Source organism: Macaca mulatta, chromosome 13 (assembly GCF_049350105.2).
Source record: "Macaca mulatta isolate MMU2019108-1 chromosome 13, T2T-MMU8v2.0, whole genome shotgun sequence".
Taxonomy (NCBI): domain Eukaryota; kingdom Metazoa; phylum Chordata; class Mammalia; order Primates; family Cercopithecidae; genus Macaca; species Macaca mulatta.
Window position 1 is genome coordinate 101,161,967 of NC_133418.1, and position 21,288 is coordinate 101,183,254.

The window sequence follows — 21,288 nt, forward strand, 5'->3', positions numbered from 1 at the left end:
CAGGCTGGAGTGCAGGGGCACAAACATGGCTCACTGCAGCCTTCTCATGCTTCAGCCTGCTGAGATGCATGTCGCCATGCTTGGCTAATTTAAAAAAATATTTGTGTAGAGTTGGGTTCTTTTTTTCTTTTCTTTTTCTCTCTCTCTTTTTTTTTTTTTTTTTTTTTTTTGAGATAGTCTCACTGTTGCCCAAGCTGGAGTGCAGTGGCGCTCTTGGCTCATTGCAGCCTCTGCTGCCCTGGTTCAAGTGATTCTCCTGCCTCAGCCTCCCGAGTAGCTGGGATTACAGGCACCTGCCACTGTGCCTGGCTAATTTTTGTATTTTTATTAGAGACGGGGTTTCACTATCTTGGCCAGGCTGGTCTTGAACTCCTGACCTCTTGATCCACCTGCCTTAGCCTCCCAAAGTGCTGGGATTACAAGTTGTGAGCCACCACGCCCGGCCCTTCCCTCCCTCCTTCCCTCCTTCCCTCTCTCCCCTCACCCCTTATTTCCTTTCTCTTTTTCTCTCTCCCTTTCTCCTTCCTCCCTTCCTCCCTCTGTCCGTCCCTCCCTCCCTCCCTTCCTTCCTTCCTTCCTTCTTTTGTGACAAAGTCTTGCTCTGTCACCTAGGCTGGAGTGCAGTGGTGTGATCTCAGCTCACTCTAACCTCTGCCTCCCGGAATCAGGTGATTCTCCTGCCTTACCCTCTTGAGTAGCTGGGATTACAGGCGCATGCTACATGCCTGGCTAATTTTTGTATATATATATTTTTTAGAGAGACGAGGTTTCACCATGTTGGTCAGGCTGGTCTCAAACTTCTGATCTTAAGTGATCTGCCGTGCCTCAAACTAGAGTTGGGTTCTTACCGTGTTGCCCAGGCTGGTCTGGAACTCCTGGTCTCAAAGCAATGCTCTGACTTGGCCTTCCAAAGGCCCGGGACCATGCCCAGCCTATAACAATTTTTTTTTTAATGAATCATTTCTTAAATGGATTGTGCTAAATTTCTTTTTTTCTTTCTTTTTTCTTTTTGTTTTGAGACTGAGTTTCGCTCTTGTTGCCCAGGCTGGAGTTCAATGGAGCGATCTTGGCTCACTGCAGCCTCCGCCTCCCAGGTTCAAGCGATTCTTCTGCCTCAGCCTCCCGAGTAGCTGGGGTTACAGACATGCGCCACTATGCCCAGCTAATTTTGTATTTTAAGTACAGACAGGGTTTCTCCATGTTGGTCAGGCTGGTCTTGAACTCCTCACCTCAGGTGATCCGCCCGCCTTGACCTCCCAAAGTGCTAGGATTACAGGCGTGAGCCCCCGCACCCAGCTACATTTTAAAAAATGGATCATGTACCTAAGAAATCTTTGTGTAACTCATAGTCACAAAGATTACGTTAACATCTGTTTAGAATGTTTATTTGCAACTTCATAGTATTGCCACAAAATTTTTATTTTTGTTTTGCTTCTAGACAGCATTTGGTAGTTGAAGGCACATGACTAGGTTTTATTTAAAAAGTTAACAGGGGCCAGGCACAGTGGCTCACGCCTGTAATCCCAGCAATTTGGGAGGCTAGGTGGGCAGATCATGAGGTCAGGAGTTTGAGACCATCTTGGCCCACATGGTGAAACCCCATTTATACTAAAAATACAAAAATTAGTCGGGCATGACTGCGGGTGCCTGTAATCCCAGCTACCCAGGAGGCTGAGGCAGGAGAATCGCTTGGACCTGTGAGGCAGAGGTTGCAGTGAGCTGAGATCGCACCACTGCATTCCAGTCTGGGAGACAGAGTGAGACTCCATATCAAAAAAAAAAGTTAACAGGGCTACGTGCGGTGGCTTATCCTGTAATCCCAGCATTTTGGGAGGCTAAAGTGGGCAGATCACGAGGTCAGGAGATCGAGACCATCCTGGCCAACATGGTGAAAACCTGTCTCTACCAAAAATACAAAAATTAGCTGGGTGTGGTGGCACGCACTTGTAGTCTTAGCTGCTTGGGAGGCTGAGGTAGGAGAATTGCTTGAACTTAGGAGGGGGAGGTTGCAGTGAACGAGAGATCACGCCACTGCAGAGCGAGACTCCGTGTCAAATAACAACAAAAAAAAAGTGAGCTGAAGTCATTTCTACTCCTTTAATACATTAATTTATCAATTTATTATTTCTTTATATCCTTTTCTTCCCTTTTAGTACCAGCTCATCAAAAAAAGAGGGAAAACACACTGTTTGATATTCATAGATCTCCAGCAAGAAGAAGCCATATTAGGTAAGGTTTGTTTTTGAAAGGAAACATTTGCATTTGTCAATGAGAGACTAATTGTGTCTTTTTTTCTTTAATTAGTGACTAGTAGTTGTCATCCTACATGCTACTGTTATCTTCCTGATTCACAGTTTGCCTGGAATATTTGTCGTTTTAACAATTATGTTCACTGAAGCTACACAGCTCTTTGGTCTCTTAGCAGAGTTGAATCTAAGCGACCCATATTGCTTTCATTTGAAGCATTGATTCGAGTTAATCTTTAATATTTTTCCCCCCTAATTATCCTTTCTTTTACATGTAGGTACAAAGGAGGGTTTCCACTTTTTTTTTTTTTGAAGTGGAGTCTTGCTTTGTCGCCCAGACTGGAGGCTGGAGGGCAGTGGCACAATCTCGGCTCCCTGCAACCTCTTCTCCTGGGTTCAACCAATTCTGCTGTCTTAGCCTCCCGAGTAGCTGGGATTTCAGGTCGCCCAGGCTGGAGTGCAGTGGCACAATCTTAGGTCACTGCAAGCTCTGCCTCCTGGATTCATGCCATTCTCCTGCCTCAGCCTCCCAAGTAGCTGGGACTACAGGCACCCACCACCACACCTGGCTAATTTTTCGTATTTTTAGTAGAGATGGGGTTTCACCGTGTTAGCCAGGATGGTCTTGATCTCCGGACCTTGTGATCCGCCCACCTTGGCCTCCCAAAGTGCTGGGATTACAGTCATGAGCCACCGCGCCTGGCCCTAATTATCCTTTCTTTTACATGTAGAAGAAAATAGAAATAAAGGAAGGTTTCTACTTTTAAAAGTTTATTTTTTATTTTTGAGACAGGGTCTTGCTCTGTCATCCAGGCTGGAGTGCAGTGGCATGATCATGGCTCATTGCAGCCTCAGTCTCCTGGACTCAAACAATCCTCCCATGTCAGCCTCCCGAGTAACTGGGACTACAGACACACGCCACTATGCCCAGCTAATTTTTATATTGTTTGTAGAGATGGGATTTTGCCACCTTGCCCAGGCTGGTCTTGAACTCCTGGGCTCAAGTGATCCCAAAGTGCTGGGATTACAGGCCTGAGCCACTGTGCCCGGCCAAACTTTTAATTTTTATGAAGTTCAGGTTACCTATTTTTTGTTTTGTGCTTATGCTTTTACTGTTTTATCTAAGAATCCATTGCCAACTCAGAGATCATGAAGATTTGTTCCTGTGGTTTCCTCTAATAGTTTATAGTTTTAGCTCTTATGTTTAGGTCATTGATTTACTTAGTTAATTTTTGTATATGATTTGAGTTCGTTTTGTATAGTTTTGTATATATACTCCTTGGCTTTTAAGCTCTTTTTTCTTTTTTTTTTTTTTGAGACAGAGCCTTACTCAGTCGCCCAGGCTGGAGCGCAGTGATGTGATCTCAGCTCACTGCAACCTCTGCCTCCTGAGTTGAAGCAGTTCTCCTGGCTCAGCCTCCTCAGTAGCTGAGATTACAGGCATGCACCACCACGCCTGGCTAATTTTTGTATTTTTAGTAGATACGGGGTTTCACCATGTTGGCCAGGCTGGTCTCCAACTCCTGACCTCAAGTGATCTGCCTGCCTCAGCCTCCCAAAGTGCTGGGATTACAGGCATGAGCCACTGTGCCCAGTCCCAACTAGAATTTTGGCTTTTCAGTTATTTATTGGGAAATTATGTATACAACTCTTTTTGTTGTGTTATTGTTATTTGTATAACACCTAACAGTGTTACAGATCTAACAATACATTGTTGGAATTATTACTTTATATGATTTAATGGCTTTTACTGAAGCTACGAGAAGAAATATTAGCAAGTACAGTTGGCCCTCTTTAGCCACAGGTTCTGTATCTGTGAATGCAACCAACCACGCCTCAAAAATATTTGAGAAAAAACCCCAACAATACAACAACAAAAAATACAGCTTGATGACTATTTACATAGCATATGTGTTGTATTAGGTATTATAATTAATTTAGAGATGATTTGAAGTATACAGGAGGTAACTCTTAAATTAAGTCTTTGATAAATTTTCAAATAAAGTATATGGGAGGATGTGTGTAGGCCATTTGCAATGTGCAAACACTATACCATTTTTATGTAAGGGACTTAAGCATACTTGGAATTTGGTACTCACAAGGGTCCTGGAACCATTCCCCTGTAGATACTAAGGGATGACTGTATATATTTATAGGTATTGTTAACTTCTAAATTTATTTACCATTTTTGGTTCTCTTTATTTTTTCTTATGCATTCAGTTTACTATCTGAAGTCATTTTCTTAGACCAATACAACTTTTCTCCCACCAACTTCCTTCTGTGCTGTTATTGGCAAATTAATTACATTTCTATAAATTATAGACCCAATACACACATTAACTTGGGAACTTTCCTGATGGGGAGGAAGAAGTAGAGGAGAGGATAAATACCAAAATTGCAAAGAGTAAGTAGATAATTTTTGCAACTATCTTCCTGGAGAATTGGGAAGTATCAAAAATTGATGCAGGGCCTCCCCAGCCTACTGGCATGGCCGCCTACAAACTGGTGCTGATCCGGCCCAGCAAGAGCACCTGGAACCTGGAGAACTGCTTCAGCGGCTGGTACAACACCAACCTGAGCCCGATGGGCCATGAGGAGGTGAAGAGTTGCAGGCAGGCGCTGCGAGATGCTGGCTGTGAGTTTGACATCTGTTTCACTTCAGTGCAGAAGAGAGCAATCTGGACCCTCTGGACAGTGCCAGATGCCATTGATCAGATGTGGTTGCCTGTAGTGAGGACTTGGTGCCTCATTGAGCAGCACTATGGGGGTCTGATTGGTCTCAATAAAGCAGAAACTGCTGCAAAGCATGGTGGGGCCCAGGTGAAGATCTGGAGGCTCTCCTATGATGTTCCACCACCTCCAGTGGAGCCTGACCATCCTTTCTACAGCAACATTAGTAAGGATCGCAGGTATGCAGACCTCAGAGAGGATCAGCTACCCTCCTGTGAGAGTCTGAAGGACTCTTGAAGCCAGAGCTCTGCCCTTTTGGAATGAAGAAATAGTTCCCCTCCTAAAGGAAGGGAAAAGGGTACTGATTGTGGCCCATGGCAACAGCCTTCAGGGCATTGTGAAACATTTGGAGGGTCTCTCTGAAGAGGCTGTCATGGAGCTGAACCTGCCGACTGGTATTCCCATTGTCTGTGAATTTGACAAGAACTTGAAGACCATCAGGTGCATGCAGTTCCTGGGGGGTGAAAGACTGTGCGTAAAGCCATGGATGCTGTGGCTCCCTGCTGTTAGCTATGATCATGCCACTACACTTCAGCCTGGGTGACAGAGTGAGACCTTCTGTCTAAAAACAGGAAAACAGAAACAGGCTGGGCACAGTGGCTCATGCCTGTAATCCCAGCAATTTGGGAGGCTGAGATAGGCGAATCATGAGGTCAGGAGTTGGAGACCAGTCTGGCCAACACAGTGAAACCCTGTCTCTACTAAAAATGTAAAAATTAGCTGGGCATGGTGGTGTGTGCCTGTAATCCCAGCTACTTGGGAAATTGAGGCAAGAGAATCGCATGAACCCGGGAGATGGTGGTTGCGGTGAGCCGAGATCGCGCCATTGCCCTCCATCCAGCTTGGGCGGCAGTGCGAGATTCCGTCTCAAAAAAAAAGAAAGCAAAAACAAAAAAAACAAAAACAATTCCCTCTTCCCCCACAAAAAATAGGTGTAGAAGGTAATGAAAGGATTCCGATTAGTAGAGAAGGAGTAGGAGGTGGGCTAAAGATCTTAAGGAGAAGTTGAGAAAATCTGGGTTGCTAATGGGACATGTGGGCATTGAAGTGGAGTACTGATGCACAGATTTTGGGACATCTTTGAAGGCTACTTGTGCTTGGAGAAAATTACTGACAATGATTCCAGCTTGTATGGTTGTGTGGATTTTTTTTTTTTGAGACAGAGTCTTGCACTGTTGCCCGGGCTGGAGTGCGGTGGCACGATCTTGGCTTGCTGCAACCTCTGCCTGCTGGGTTCACACCATTCTCCTGCCTCAGCCTCCCAAGTAGCTGGGACTACAGGCGCCTGCCACCACACCTGGCTAATTTTTTGTATTTTTAGTAGAGATGGGGTTTCACCATGTTAGCCAGGATGGTCTTGATCTCCTGACCTTGTGATCCGCCCGCCTCGGCCTCCCAAAGTGCTGGGATTACAGGCATGAGCCACCACGCCCGGCTGGTTGTGTGGATTTTCATTAGTCCGTTCAGCATTCTACTTTTATTACTTGGATTGGTACAGAGTTGAAATTTAGCAAGTATAATGGAAGGAAAAGGAGACAGAGTCAGGTAGGAGGATTAAAAACTGAAGTAATAGCTTTTCCTGTGAGTCTTGACAGAAAATTAAGCTTCGAAGGGAGTTGACTCTGAGTCAGTGGGTGCTCAGGTGTAGTAGGCCTTGATGAGTTGAAAGTTGGTATGTTAGGAGGTTATGTTCAAAAAGTAGGCCATTACATTTTAAAATTGCAGAGGTGGAGAGCAGTTCATGCGGTAACAAGATCCGAGGTAAGATCATGGCACATTTTTTTTTTTCCAGTAAAGCAGAGCTGAGGGTGATTAAATGGCTAGGCAGGTGGTAAGTGAAACCTAGGTAGGGGTGGAGAAAAAGACGATATGAGGGACATTTACAGGGAGTGTGGCTAGGACTCAATGGCAATGATTATGTGGTGGGCAAAAAGGGATTTAGGATGATTTTTGAGGTTTTTTTTTTTTTTTTGGCAAATTACTGGTTAGTGGAATTGCTAACTGAATGTACAGTTTAAGAGAAGTGGTTGAAGCATTTGATTTGGATATGATGAACTCAGTTGGAACACTTTGTGAGCACATAGTTTTGTTGTGGTTTTATTATAGTATTTTTTTAGGTTTCTTAGAGATGTCATGAGTTATACTAATAATCTGGCATTCAGTAAATATTGTTTCTCCTTTGTGATGACTTTAGCCTGGCATATTACCTAATCTCTCCATAGTAGTTCTGATTATAAACTACTTTTTTCTTCAAAATATTTTATGTATTTTATAAGAAGTTCAAATAGGATGGAACTATCTTAAGTGGAAAGTTAAAGCCCTTGTCCTCTGTAATCCAGTGTATTATTTTTCTTTTGTTCTTTAAATGTCTGGACTGTGACTATTTGGGAAAGATAAAATTAAAAAAAAAAAAAAGATAAACTTTTTTTTTTCCTGAGATTCTAATGTTATTTATCAAACAGTGACAGATATTCACTAAATTTGGATGTAATTTAAATTGGTTGCTGGCCCCGTGCGGTGGCTCATGTCTGTAACCCCAGCACTTTGGGAGTCCAAGGCGAGTAGATCACTTGAGCTCAGGAGTTTGAGACCACCTTGGGCAACATGGTAAAACCCCCTCTTTACAAAAAGTACAAAAACTAGCCAGTGTGGTGGCGGGTGCCTGTAGTCCCATTTACTCAGGGGTTTGAGGTGGGAGGATCGCTTGAGCCCTGGAGGTTGAGGCTGTAGTGAACCCTGACCTTGCCACTGCACTCCGTCCTGGGTGACAGAGTGAGACACTGTCTCAAAAAAAAAAAAAAAAAAGTTGGTTACTGACTCCCTTCCTGATTTTTTCTTTTAAAAAAATTTTAGCTTTCCTATTCTCCTTTTTTTTTTTTTTTTCCCGAGGAGGAGTCTTGCTCTGTTACCCAGGCTGGAGTGCAGTGGTGCAATCTCAGCTCACTGCAACCTCCGCCTCCCCGGTTCAAGCAATTCTCCTTCCTCAGCCTCCCGAGTAGCTGGGATTACAGGTGCCTACCCCACGCCTGGCTAATTTTTGTATTTTTAGTAGAGATGAGGTTTCACCATTTTGGCCAGGCTGGTCTCGAACTCCTGACCTCATGATCCGCCCACCTCGACTGCCCAAAGTGCTGGGATTGCAGGCCTTTTTTTTTTTTTTCTTTTTTTTCTGCAGAACTTATTGCTTCATGTAATTACTACATGAAGAACTTATACTTCATGTAAACTGTATGAGGGTACAAATCTTAATAAATATTTGCTGATTGAATTTCCTCTGAGCTATTACAGTGTGTTTTAAAAAGTTGTTTGCTATTATAATGGTTTTAAGCATTTTATTCTCTTTAAATAGGAGAAAGAAGCATGCCATTCATAGTAGTGACACAACTTCTTCTGATGAGGAACGCTTTGAAAGAAGGAAATCAAAGAGCATGGCAAGAGCAAGAAATAGGTTAGTAAAATTTTTAGTGCTATTTCCATGGTAGAAAAAAGGAAAAATAGGTTTTTTTTTGAATGATTTTCTTATCTATACTGGCATTTTGCTAACATTGATATTCAACACATATTTTAGACTAGATGAAGACATTGACTTGGTTTCTAATTAGTTTTTCTTCCAATAGAAATCTAACCTTGGGAAATTTAGTCTGAAATTACTTAGTCTGAAAGTACTTATGATAAAATAATTTGTGGAGAGGGAAAGTAAGGAGAGCTAAGGGAAACAGGCCAGCCTATATGGCAGTATCTGTCTTTTCCTCTGTACCTCCTCTCTAATCTAAATCCATTTAATGAGGTTGATTTTAGGTACTTATAATGATTACAGTATTATAGCAGTCAGGTTAAGACATGGTTTCTAATAGAAGTATCTCAGGAGACCTTGGATTTTTATTGGAAAAATTTATTTTGTTTTTGTTGTTGGTTGAACAAGTGCCTATGGTGATCTTTGCCTAACTAGGGTAACTAACTGATCACTGTTGGGCTCACTAAAACCTCAAAGAATTTTCATTGGAGGAGTAAATAATTGAAGTGTCAAATTATTATTTATTGTAGAAATACCAAGTTTTCAGTTAGCAGGTCTTGGAAACAAGTTTGGATTGATTAGATTGTATACTAAAAAAGAATTTCTCATGTGAATGATGGAAAGAAAATGAGAAAAACCCAAGTTTAAATAAAAGAATTTATGCTTATTTAATCCGAACTATTCTGATAATCTCCTTTGGTAATATATTTTTATAAATTAGGGTTCAGAAGTATCAATGAAGTTACATTCATTATAGATACTAGACTTTTTTGAGGCTGTTAATGCCATTGTTTGGTGTTTACCCAAGGTTAAAAGAGGAAGTTGAGTATATTAATTTATGGAAATTAAATAATGTAATATATTAAATAATGTGTTAAATAATGTAGTATAGAGATCTCTCTTAAGGTAGTTACACAAAAGATGAAGCTTAGTATTCAAGATGTGATCGCTAATTGATTTTTTTCGAACAAAAGGGGAAGACAGTTTTTTCAATCATATAACTGAGTAGACATATTCATGTAATATCTGAGGATAGATTTAAATATTATAATAAAGGTTGGGCTGGTGGCTTATGCCTGTAATCCCAGCATTTTGGGAGGCTGAGCCTAGGAATTTGAGACCAGCCTAGGCAACATAGTGAGACCTTGTCTGTATAAAAATTCAGCCAGGTGTAGTGGTGCCTGTCTGTAGTTCCAGCTATTTGGAAGGCTGGGGTGGGAGGATCACTTGAGCCCAGGAGGTTGAGGCTGTAGTGAGCTATGATTGCACCACTGCACTCCATGCTGGGCAACAGAGTGAGACCTTGCCTCAGTCAGTCAATAGCTTGATTTTATTTTAATCCCATATATTATAGTACATATAGGTTTATTTTTATAGTTGTATGACATGGGATAATCAGTTATGTTAAGATATTTTCCTAAAATGGAATAGATTGGGCTCTTTGGGCAAATAGATTAACAATCTTGTTTGCTTTATCTAGTGAGTAACTTAATTTTTGGCCTTTGACAAGAATGTAAGAAAAGTAGAGTAAAAGAATGAAATTCTTTGATATTATTTTCTGGGTTATGAGAAAAAGGAGAAAGATGAAGACATCAAGGAATGTAAACTTATTTTAACATTAAAAATGTGAAACTTTTAATGCAACTTCACTTGCACTTTTATAAATTTCAGGTGTTTGCCTATGAACTTCAGAGCAGAGGACTTAGCTAGCGGTATTCTCCGAGAACGAGTGAAAGTGGGTGCAAGCTTGGCTGATGTTGATCCAATGAACATTGATAAATCAGTAAGTTTTGTAAATGTTTTTCTAGAAGTTTTCTTTTTTTTAAGCTTTTTTCTTGTTTCTAAGGCAGCACATAGTAGAACTAGAAAATTCAGATATGACAGTGTTAATGTTTCGATGTATATATTTTGAAACCTAAGAACCCTAGCCACATGTGGTGCTTAGTCACGTGTTTTCATGTCAGTGTTACTGGAATATGTAACAGGTAGGAAATGGGGCTGAGAAGGTTATAAGGGGCAACGCTTCATAAACCATGATGAACAATGGGCTATTGTTGAAATTGCCTAGTTTCATGATTTTGTATTTTGGGTAGATCACTCTGGCTGTGATATAGTTAATGAATTTGGGGTAAGCAAGGCTGGCATTAGGGAGACTGGATGTTCCTGTAGTCTAGTAATCTGGGGTAATGGTCATGGTAGAAAGTAGGATAACAATTTGAAGAAGTAAATGGTTTTGAAAGAATTGAGGATTGAATTCAGAAATGACAGAATTTGGTGAATTAATTCCTTTTTGGGAATGAGGGAAAGGTACAACTTGAGAGTATTACCCAGGTTTCTAGCTTAGGTGACTAGGTAGATAATGGATGGTCTGGGTGGAAAATGGCTTGATTCTCTGAGTAGGGAACATAAGAAGAGGAATAAATGTTTGAGGCAGGAAGATGATTTAATTAGTTGTATTTAACTAATACATGTTTAGGTATCTGAGGTATACTACAAGTGAAAGCACCTTGTAGGTAATTGGTTATTTAGGTTTGGCATTAAGGAGAAATATCTGGACTAGAAATTCAGATACGGGTCATCAATATAAAGAGTGGTGGTGAACTCACTTTGGGAAATGGATGACAAAAACAGACATAAGACTCGGAGGACATGGTAGATTCTTTCTCATTGTGAGTAGTATCTTATTTTGGGGGGATATTTTGAAATAAGGTTACTGCATAACCAAGAGCTTACTTGATGTATTTTTTTTTGTTCCTAAAAATCTCTCTATACAATGTAATTTAAGTGATTTTCATAGAGGGATTTAAAATAAGTTATCAAATAGAATTGCATATATACTTGAAGATGAAATTTTAACTATCTCTAATCTGAAGTCATAGAGGAAAATGGTTGTCTTACTTTATTAACCAGGCCCTAAGGAAATATTAGAGTATTACATATGACCAGAATCCCATTTCTAATAGTGCATCTTCTCAGAAGACCTTACCTAATGATCTTTGCGTATTTGGCTTACCAGCACTTTACTCTTTTGAATCTAGTTAGTTTTATTTCTTTTTTGTCTCTTAAAAAATTTTTTCTTCATTTTTATTTTCCTTTCATTTATTTTCATTTATCCATTTACAGATGAATCTAGTAAACTTTAGATGTCTCTGCCAAAGCAGAGTGAATTCTTTCTCTTTTTTTTTTTTTTTTTTTTTTTTTTGAGACTTAGTTTTGCTCTTGTTGCCCAGGCTGGAATACAATGGTGTGATCTCAGCTTACTGCAACCTCCACCTCCTGGGTTCAAGCAATTCTCCTGCCTTAGCCTCCCCGAGTAGCTGGGATTACAAGCATGCGCCACCATGCCTGGCTAATTTTGTATTTTTTTTAGTAGAGATGGAGTTTCTCCATGTTGGTCAGGCTAGTCTCGAAATCCCAAGCTCAGGTGATCCGCCTGCCTCGGCCTTCCAAAGTGCTGGGATTACAGGCGTGAGCTACCACGCCAGACCACTTATTTCTTTAAAATTTAGCTTCTCTTAGAATGTTTCTGTTATTTAACTTCTGTTTTTATTTTTCTGTTAATAGTTTACTTTCACTTTTTCTATCATAGTAATACTTCCATTGTAAAACATTTTCGAGTACCGTAACAGAATGAAGAAGCAAGGAAGAGGCGGTCACAGTTAACATTTTGGGCAAAATTTTCTTCAAGCATTTTTTTCTGTACACTTTTTTTCTTACAAAGCCTTCTAGCTATTTAAACTATTATGGGTGGGAGGAACAGTCTTTGCTGCTTCTTGTGATAGATCAGTGTTTCTAAAATCATTTTTTCATCATTGTCCCATAAAGAAGAAAAAAAGTAAATTTCTTTCTGACTAGAGAAATTAAATATTAAAGAATAACATTTTGTCAGGTAACATTGACCTTGGGAGGGCTACAAACTATTGTAAATAGCTAAGATTATTTCTTGCCCTATCCCTGAACCAATTTTTGCCCCTGTGAGGACAATATTGCCCCCTTCTGAGAATATATGTACAAAATAATTATATATTTTTAAAGCCATTTAAACTTTTTTTTTTTTTTTTTTTTTGAGGCAGAGTTTTACTCTTGTTGCCCAGGTTATAGTGCAATGGTGCGATCTTGGCTCACTGCAACCCCCGCCTCCCGGGAGCAAGTGATTCTCCTGCCTCAGCCTCCCAAGTAGCTGGGATTACAGGCATGCGCCACCATGCCCAGCTAATTTTTGTATATTTAGTAGAGACAGGGCTTCACCATGTTGATCAGACTGGTCTCAAACTCCTGACCTCAGGTGATCTGCCCACCTCGGGCTCCCAAAGTGCTGGGATTACAAGTGTGAGCCACTGTGCCTGGCCCATTAGAACCTGGTATGATATAAAAATTGTATGTGTTAGTGTAATATAAAAAATCTCTTATAGATACCTATTAAAGTTTTAGGTTGGGAATTAATCCTGGTTCTGAGTTACTAGATTAAATAATGGTAGCTTAATTTGCCTGAACTGAAATGTAAACTTGGATTTTATTGTTAGCCTTATTTTTCTACAGTTATTTATAGTTACGTTTAAAAGCTTCTGCTAAAGGCATATATTTCTGAATCGTAAGACTCTTTTATAAATTTTAAAAATTTTATAAAACACATAAAACTGTTTTATATAAAATTTTTCCCCTTCTTTCCAAGGTACGGTTTGATAGCATAGGTGGATTGAGCCATCATATTCATGCACTAAAGGAAATGGTAGTATTCCCACTTTTATATCCAGAAATTTTTGAAAAGTTTAAAATTCAGCCTCCAAGGTAAGCAGTGTCATAGATGTTTATTATTGTTATTACCGTTACTTTCTCAAATGTTAATTGAGTAAATTACTATAAATACAAATATTTGATATATATTTATTTGATGTGTCCTAGCAATGACAGTTAGAAATGAAATGTTATTGTTTAGGGTCCAGAGGCCATGGAACTAAGTATGTTCTTGAAGTTTATATCTTAGAATTTGAGTCAGGTACTCGATAAGATTCTTTCTGTGAGCCCTAAATACACAACCAGATTGCCCAGATGGATTTTTCTGAATTTGGCTCCCAATGCATCGAGTTTGATGCTGTATGTTATTTACTCTTGGAAGCACAGTTTTATTGATGTGTTTCTTTGACTTGATGATGGAGTATTTTTGAAATAGGGTGAGCTTGATAATTTATTTTTAGGAACAGATTGTGTCTGATCATGAGGTGGATAGCTGGTGAACTATTAGAAAAGACTGACAAATTATGTTAAAGAAGATTGTGCAGAATAGAATATTCTGGCTGGGCACAGTGGTTCAATCCTGTAATCCCAGTACTTTGGGATGCCGAGGCCGGTGGATCACCTGAGATCAGGAATTCGAGACCAGCCTGGCCAACATGGTGAAACCTCGTCTCTACTGAAAATACAAAAATTAGCTGGGGGTGGTGTCGTGCACCTGGAATCCCAGCTACTCGGGAGGCTGAGGCATCAGAACCATTTGAACCCAGGAAGCAGAGGTTGTAGTGAGCCGAGATCTTGCCTGGGTAACAGAGTGAGACTCCATCTCAAAAAAAAAAAAAAAAAAAAAAAAAAGAATATTCTGAAGATACACATCTAGGCTGTTAGATTTAAACTGATAAATGTCTGTTTTCTTTAAGTAGGCAGTTTTTCAGATTTGGTTGTAGTTTATTTTTCTTGTTTTTAAGGATATGGAAAATCTTATTAAAGAGTCATTTAAATCTATATACATTCCTTTTGAGTATTTCTACATTATTTATTCTAAAGATGTGAAATTTCTGGGTCATAGGGAAACACATTTAAAATTTCTGTATATCTTGCCAAATTACTCTGTACTTTATTTCTTGTCTGCCAAAGCTTGGTGATTTAAGGACTTAGCAAAGTAAAACTTTTGTCTATATACTGGAAAAAACTATATCAATGTCTAATAATTATACTTCAATACAAAATTTTATGGGAGGGAGGGACATTTTTTAAAATTGGTTATCAGCATTGATAATATAATTTACACTTCTTGATTTTTTTATTTTTTTTTATTCTTCTAGGGGCTGTTTGTTTTATGGCCCTCCTGGCACAGGTAAAACCTTGGTTGCCAGAGCATTAGCTAATGAATGCAGCCAAGGAGACAAAAAAGTGGCTTTTTTTATGCGAAAAGGAGCAGATTGTTTGAGCAAGTGGGTTGGTGAATCTGAAAGGCAACTTAGGCTTCTTTTTGATCAGGTAAGAGAAATTATCTAATTCAAGAGTCTTTCCTATTCTGTTCTGTTCTGTTCTTTTCTTTCTTTTTTTCTTTTTAGAGACAGGGCCTCTCTCTTTTACCAAGGCTGGAGTCAGTACAATAGTGTGATCTCGTCTCACTATAGTCTCGACATCCAGGGCTCTGGCAATTCTCCTGCATCAGTCCCTACCCCAGTAGCCTGAATTACAAGTGTGTGTCACCATGCCTGGCTAATTTTTGTATTTTTTATAGAGGTGGGGTTTCACCACGTTGGCCAGGCTGGTCTCGAACTCCTGGGCTTAAGCAGTCTGCCTGCTGAGAATATTTTCTTCAGAATGTTTAATACATTTAATCTGCATATACAGACTGTTTACGAGGAAGCATATTTTCCATCCAATATGTTATATTTAGGATCAGTAATCTGTGATTGTATGCCTTAGAAGTATTTGATGGCAGTTTCACTGATACTTTTGAATATTTATGATGGCTCATAAAACATTTATTGAGGTCCCTACCGGGTATATAATACCAAGTTAGGTGCTTTAGAGAACACAGGATGTAACATATATATTGCTAGATTATAATCCAATTGAGGAACTACAACAGGCATAAAAACCTAAGTGTCTGTGCAGGAAATCTCACAAAGCAGTGTGTTATTTTCATGAGTTGTAAATACGGTACTACAAGAATTCAGACATGAGTGAATGCTTTTAAAAGGCAGAGTAAGGTCAATAAATATCATGTAGACTATGTCTACTATTTATTTGTAACAAAAACTTTAAAGATGTTATTTCCTATACGTTTTAAGAATTATTCCAGCTGGGCACAGTGACTCACACCTGTAATCCCAATGTTTTAAGAGGCCACGGCAAATGGATTGCATGAGACCAGGAGTTCAAGGCCGCAGTGAGCAATTATGACACCACTGTACTACAGTCTGGGCGATAGAGTGAGACTCTGTCTCTCAAAAAAAAAAAAAAAATTAAAAATCAGTCCCTATATAAATTCACTTTTGATTGATTGAGTTAGTGAAGGATGCCATTCATATTTGGCAATGCAGCATATATTTGATTATGTCTGAGGAAATACATATGAAATAAAAAATAACTTCAAGCATTGAGCACCCATTACTAAGATGGTGTGTGTGAAAGTCCTTTGTAATTGCTAAAGTACTTCACTTTTTTTTTTTGAAAGGGTTGCGCTTTGCCACCCAGGCTAGAGTGCAGGGATGTGATTATAGGTCACTGCAACCTCAAACTCCAGGGCTCAAGTGATCTTCTGGCTTTGGCCTCTCTAGGTAGAACTACAGGTGTGCACTGCCACACTTGCCTAATTTTTAACTTTTTGGAAAGACAGGGTCTCAAGTTATTGCCTAGGCTGGTCTGGAACTCCTGGCCTTAAGCCATCCTCCTGCCTTGGCCTCCCAAAGTGTTGGGATTATAGGCATGAGCCTCTGTGTCTGGCCCAATACTATTTTAAAATTATTAATAGTATCAAAAACTGCTAGGTAATGGATTTAGAAAAAGGAGTAAGTAAGATTTTTACCTTGAAAGTGTCCAGTGTCTAATGGCAAGTCAAACATGCAGTCTGAATGCTTCAAGAGAATTCATTAATAATTAAACAATAAAAAATAAACATTTATAGATGAAGGAAAAATTGGCTTGGCAATGCTGGCATATTACTCAGTGAATTAATTTAAAAATTTTAAAGTTATACTTTTTAGTCATTTCATACTGGGACTAGGGATACCTCTTGGTTTTATTTAAAACCATAGCATAAATCATACTACTCCTTTTGTCTAAATTTATTTTATTTCTGTTTCGTAGTTTTCTTGGTGGGTAGGAATAGTCGAAATGTTTGCTTTATTTTTTAAGAAAATTGCTGGTATTCCTGATTTTTTTTTTAATGAAAGATTCTGCATTCCTAAGTTAAGGATATGGTCTATGCACGAAGTGAAATGAAGGCACTACCGTGTATTGGCTAAGAGAGTGGCCTTCTGTGTCACAGAAATGTTTATATTTATCTTTACCATTGAATTATAACATTAAGTAAATCAAAACATTTAATCTTTAGTGGCCTTTTTTGTGCAATGGTAGAAAGAATACCTATCTTACTAGACTATTATGAGATTTCACTGAGAGGACACAAAATATTTGAAGTAATATGCCCTACCTCCTTTTTGCAATTCTGTGAGGGTGTAGCTATAAAAAACAAACAAACAAACAAACAAAAAAACAAAGCCAGCTGTTTGTTTCATGTTTTCATGTATATAAAAATAATGATCAACACTCCTAAAGCACTGGGATTACAGGTGTGAGCCATTGCAATGGGCCATAATTCCAGTTCCTTAAACTTTTTTCCCCCAAAACCCCCGTCTTGTGATTGAATTATCTTTTTTTTTTTGAGACAGAGTTTCACTCTTGTTGCCCGGGCTGGAGTGCAATGGCGCGATCTTGGCTCACTGCAACCTCTGCCTCCTGGGTTCAAGTGATTCTCCTGCCTCAGCCTCCCACGTAGCTGGGATTACATAGCATGCGCCACCATGCCTAGCTAATTTTTGTATTTTTAGTACAGACGGGGTTTCACCATGTTGGCCAGGCTAGTCTGGAACTCCTGACCTCAGGTGATCCACCTGCCTTGGTTTCCCAAAGTGCTGGGATTACAGGCATGAGCTACCATGCCCAGCCTGAATTGTCTTTCATTTCAAATTATTAGGAAACATTAAAGTTTAGTGCAATTAGTCAGGAGAAATGGAAAATTCGTATCTCTTCCTTAGCAAACTGACCTTCCTGTGAACTGAAAGTTTGCTTTAATTTTGAAACATAAGCCACATAAATTTGAGTAAATTATATGATAAAAACTTCTCATTTGTTATCTAATATTCATTCACCTTAAATCAAATTCTTTCTAGATCTAATACTTAAGTGAGAAAAATGACACTGTAAATGTACCAGATGAAAACATGGGAGAATTTTGTTTATAATCTCAGAGTAGGGAGGTCTAACTATGTAAGGAAAGATCTAGCACATAAAAAAAATTTTAAGATTCTGCTTGGGGGCCGGGCGCGGTGGCTCAAGCCTGTAATCCCAGCACTTTGGGAGGCCGAGACGGGCGGATCACGAGGTCAGGAGATCGAGACCATCCTGGCTAACACAATGAAACCCCGTCTCCACTAAAAAATACCAAAAAAAAAAAAATTAGCCGGGCGTGGTGGCGGCGCCTGTAGTCCCAGCTACTCGGGAGGCTGAGGCAGGAGAATGGCGGGAACCCGGGAGGCGGAGCTTGCAGTGAGCCGAGATCGCGCCACTGCACTCCAGCCTGGGCGACAGATGGAGACTCCGCCTCAAAAAAAAAAAAAAAAAAAAAAAGATTCTGCTTGGCAACAAAATACCTACTTTTGTTTTGTGCTGTTAGAAGATCACAGACTGTGTAATTTAGAATGAACAGTAATTTATTGACTCATAGTTCTGGAGACAAGGAAGTCCAATATCAAGGCATCTGGTCAGTGCCTTGCTGTGTCATAACATGACAGAAGACAGCATCACATAGCGGAAGGGCAAAGAGAGAGAGAGAATGCACAAGATGGGGGCGAACCCACTATCACAATAATGAATCTACTCCTTTGATGTCAGCCACATTAGTCCGTTCATGAGGGTGGAGGTCTCAAGATCTACATAATTTTTAAAGGTCTTACCTCCTAGTACCCATCACAATGGCAATTAAATTTCTTTCTTTCTTTCTTTGTTTCTTTTTTTTTTTTTTGAGACTGAGTCTCGCTCTGTCACCCAGGCTGGAGTGCAGTGGCACAATCTCGGCTGACTGGAACTTCTGCCTCCTGGGTTCAAGCAATTCTCATGCCTCAGCCTCCCGAGTAGCTGGGATTACAGGTGCCTACCTCCAGGCTTGGCTCATTTTTGTGTTTTTAGTAGAGATGGGGTTTCACCATATTGGCCAGGCTGGTCTCGAACTGCTGACCTCAAGTGATCTGCCTGCCTCGACCTCCCAAAGTGCTGGGATTACAGGCATGAGCCACCAGGCCCGGCCGGCAATTAAATTTCAACATGAGTTTTGGAGGGGACAAACTCAAACCATAGCAATACTAATTCAAAAGATTAATGATACTCTTTTCAGAAAAATATTTGCATTTCCTTTTACAGACAGAGCATTCACCTTTAAAATAAATAAATAAGCCTGGGCAACATGGTGAAACCCTGTCTCTATAAAAATACAGAAATTAGCCAGGTGTGTTGGCATGGACCTGTAGTCCTAGCTACTTAGGAGGCTGAGGCGGGAGAATTGATTGAGCTAGCGGGTGGAGGCTGAGGTAAGATGTGATTACATCACTGCACTCCAGCCTGGGTAAGAGAGTGAGACCCTATCTCAAAAATTAAAAATAAATAAATAAATAAATAAATAGCTTCTAGAACTCACTAAGCAAAAGACTAGTGGTCTTGTGAAGTGATGGGCAACATAGGAAAAGCAATATAAATGACTTTTATGGATATATAACAAATCTTGTAAATAAGAACTGAAAATAAAATGAGATAGCATTCTTTATCCTAAAAAATTAGCAAAGGTCAGTAAGTTTGATAATACATTGCTGGTGAGCACCCTTAAGTATTGCTGGTTAGAGGGTAAAATGGTACTTCAGTGGATGGCAGTTTGCAAATATCTAACCAGATTAGAAATGACACATGCCTTCTGAGCCAGTAGTTCTACTTTTAGGATTTATTATATTAATATGTTTATACTCATATGAAATGGTAAATACAGTTATTTCTTTACTATTGTTTATTACAATATTGTTGCTAATAGGAAAATATTGAAAATAGCCTAAGTATCCATAAGAAGGGGACAGGTTTAACTATGGCATATCCATACAGTGGGACATCATGTAGCTGTTGAAAAAGAATGAGGCAGGCTGGGCGCAGTATCTCAGGCCTATAATCCCAGCACATTGGCAGGCCGAGGTGGGTCACTTGAGCCCAAGAGTTTGAGACCATCCTGGGCAACATAGCGAAAACCCATCTCTCCAAATATTTAAAAATTAGCTGGGCATGTTGGTCCCTGCCTGTAGTCCCAGGTACTCTGGAGGCTGAAGCAAGAGGATTGCTTGCATTTGAGGTTGTAGTGAGCTGTGATCATTCCACTGAACTCAAGCCTGGGTGACAGAGTAAGACCCTGTCTGGAGGAAAGAAAAAAAAAAAAAATGAGACAGGTCTTTATGTACTTATATGGAAATTACTTAACATACATTGTTATATAAAAAGAATATGTAGGCTGAGTGCGGTGGTTCACGCCTGTAATCTCAGCACTTTGGGAGGCTGAAGTGGGTGGATTACCTGAGGTCAGGTGTTTGAGACCAGCCTGGCCAACATGATGAAACCCCATCTCTACTAAAAATACAAAAATTAGCCAGGTATGCTGGGGCATGCCTGTAATCCCAGCTACTCGGGAGGCTGAGGCAGGAGAATCACTTGAACCTGGGAGGCGGAGGTCACAGTGAGCCAAGATTACACCACTGTACTCTAGCCTGGGCGACAGAGAAAGACTGTCTCAAAAAAAAAAAAAAACCCAAAAAACAAAAATAAAACCTAAAATAAATAAATAAAAAGAATGTGTATAGTGTGCTATCATGTGTGTTTAAAAAATACACTTTGGTTTGTGTATAAGTATGTATGGAAGAATAAACAAACTGAAAACAGTGGTTGCTTACTGGGGGAGACATGGTTGTTGGAGACTGGGTGGTAAGATTTCCTCTTTGCTATATATTCCTTCATACTTGCTGCACGTTGTACCATTTGCTTTTATTACCTATTAAGAAAATATAATAAATTTTAAAAATGAAAACAAATATAATAAATATCATTTGTTTTCTTTTTACTAGGCATATTTGATGAGACCTTCTATAATATTTTTTGATGAAATAGATGGATTAGCTCCAGTTCGCTCTAGCAGACAAGATCAGATCCACAGGTAATTTTTCCTTATCTGATTATCTTGAGTTCTTTTTTACCCATTGACTTGGCAGTTAGCCTTAGCCCTTAGCTAAGTGCTGTGAGGCTTACAAAGAAATTTAAAACATAATCTGTGTCTGTGAGGACTACTTCTTTCTCTTAGTACAGGGGTCAGCACACCACAGCCTGTGAGCCAAATTCAGGCCTCGGTGTGTTTTGGTAAATGAAGTTATATTGGAATACAACCATGTTCATTCCTTAAGCATTGTATGTGGCTTCTTTTGTGCTACAAGAGTAGAGTTGAGCAGCTGTGAGAGAGAGACCGAATGCCTTGCAAAGTTTAAAACATTTACTATGTGGGCTTTTAATTTTTTTTTTTTTAATTTATTTTAGAGACGAGGTCTTACTCTCTTGCCTAGGCTGGTTTTGAACTCCTGTCCTCAAACCATCCTCCTCAATCAGCCTCCTGAAGTGCTGAGATTACAGGCATGAGCCACTGTGTCCAGCCTATCTGACCTTTTACAGAAAAAGTTGTCTGATCCTAATTTAGCATAATTTTTTGGGTGTTTTTGGAGACACAGTCTCACCCTGTCACCCAGGCTGGAGTGCAGT

The 21,288-nt window shown here is 39.7% G+C and overlaps 1 protein-coding gene and 1 pseudogene across 9 annotated transcripts in view; both read left to right on the forward strand.

Annotated features, from left to right (window-relative positions):
- ATAD2B (ATPase family AAA domain containing 2B) overlaps positions 1 to 21,288 on the forward strand; it is a 174,313-nt gene that overhangs the window by 45,660 nt on the left and 107,365 nt on the right. For all 9 annotated transcript variants that reach the window (XM_028831940.2, XM_077960071.1, XM_077960075.1 and 6 more), the window contains 6 exons: positions 2,154 to 2,229; positions 8,326 to 8,424; positions 10,162 to 10,273; positions 13,163 to 13,278; positions 14,547 to 14,721; positions 20,607 to 20,695. In XM_028831940.2, the coding sequence (XP_028687773.1) occupies positions 2,154 to 2,229; positions 8,326 to 8,424; positions 10,162 to 10,273; positions 13,163 to 13,278; positions 14,547 to 14,721; positions 20,607 to 20,695 (667 nt within the window). The remainder of the gene's footprint in view (positions 1 to 2,153; positions 2,230 to 8,325; positions 8,425 to 10,161; positions 10,274 to 13,162; positions 13,279 to 14,546; positions 14,722 to 20,606; positions 20,696 to 21,288) is intronic.
- On the forward strand, positions 4,601 to 5,595 carry LOC106992869 (phosphoglycerate mutase 1-like; annotated as a pseudogene).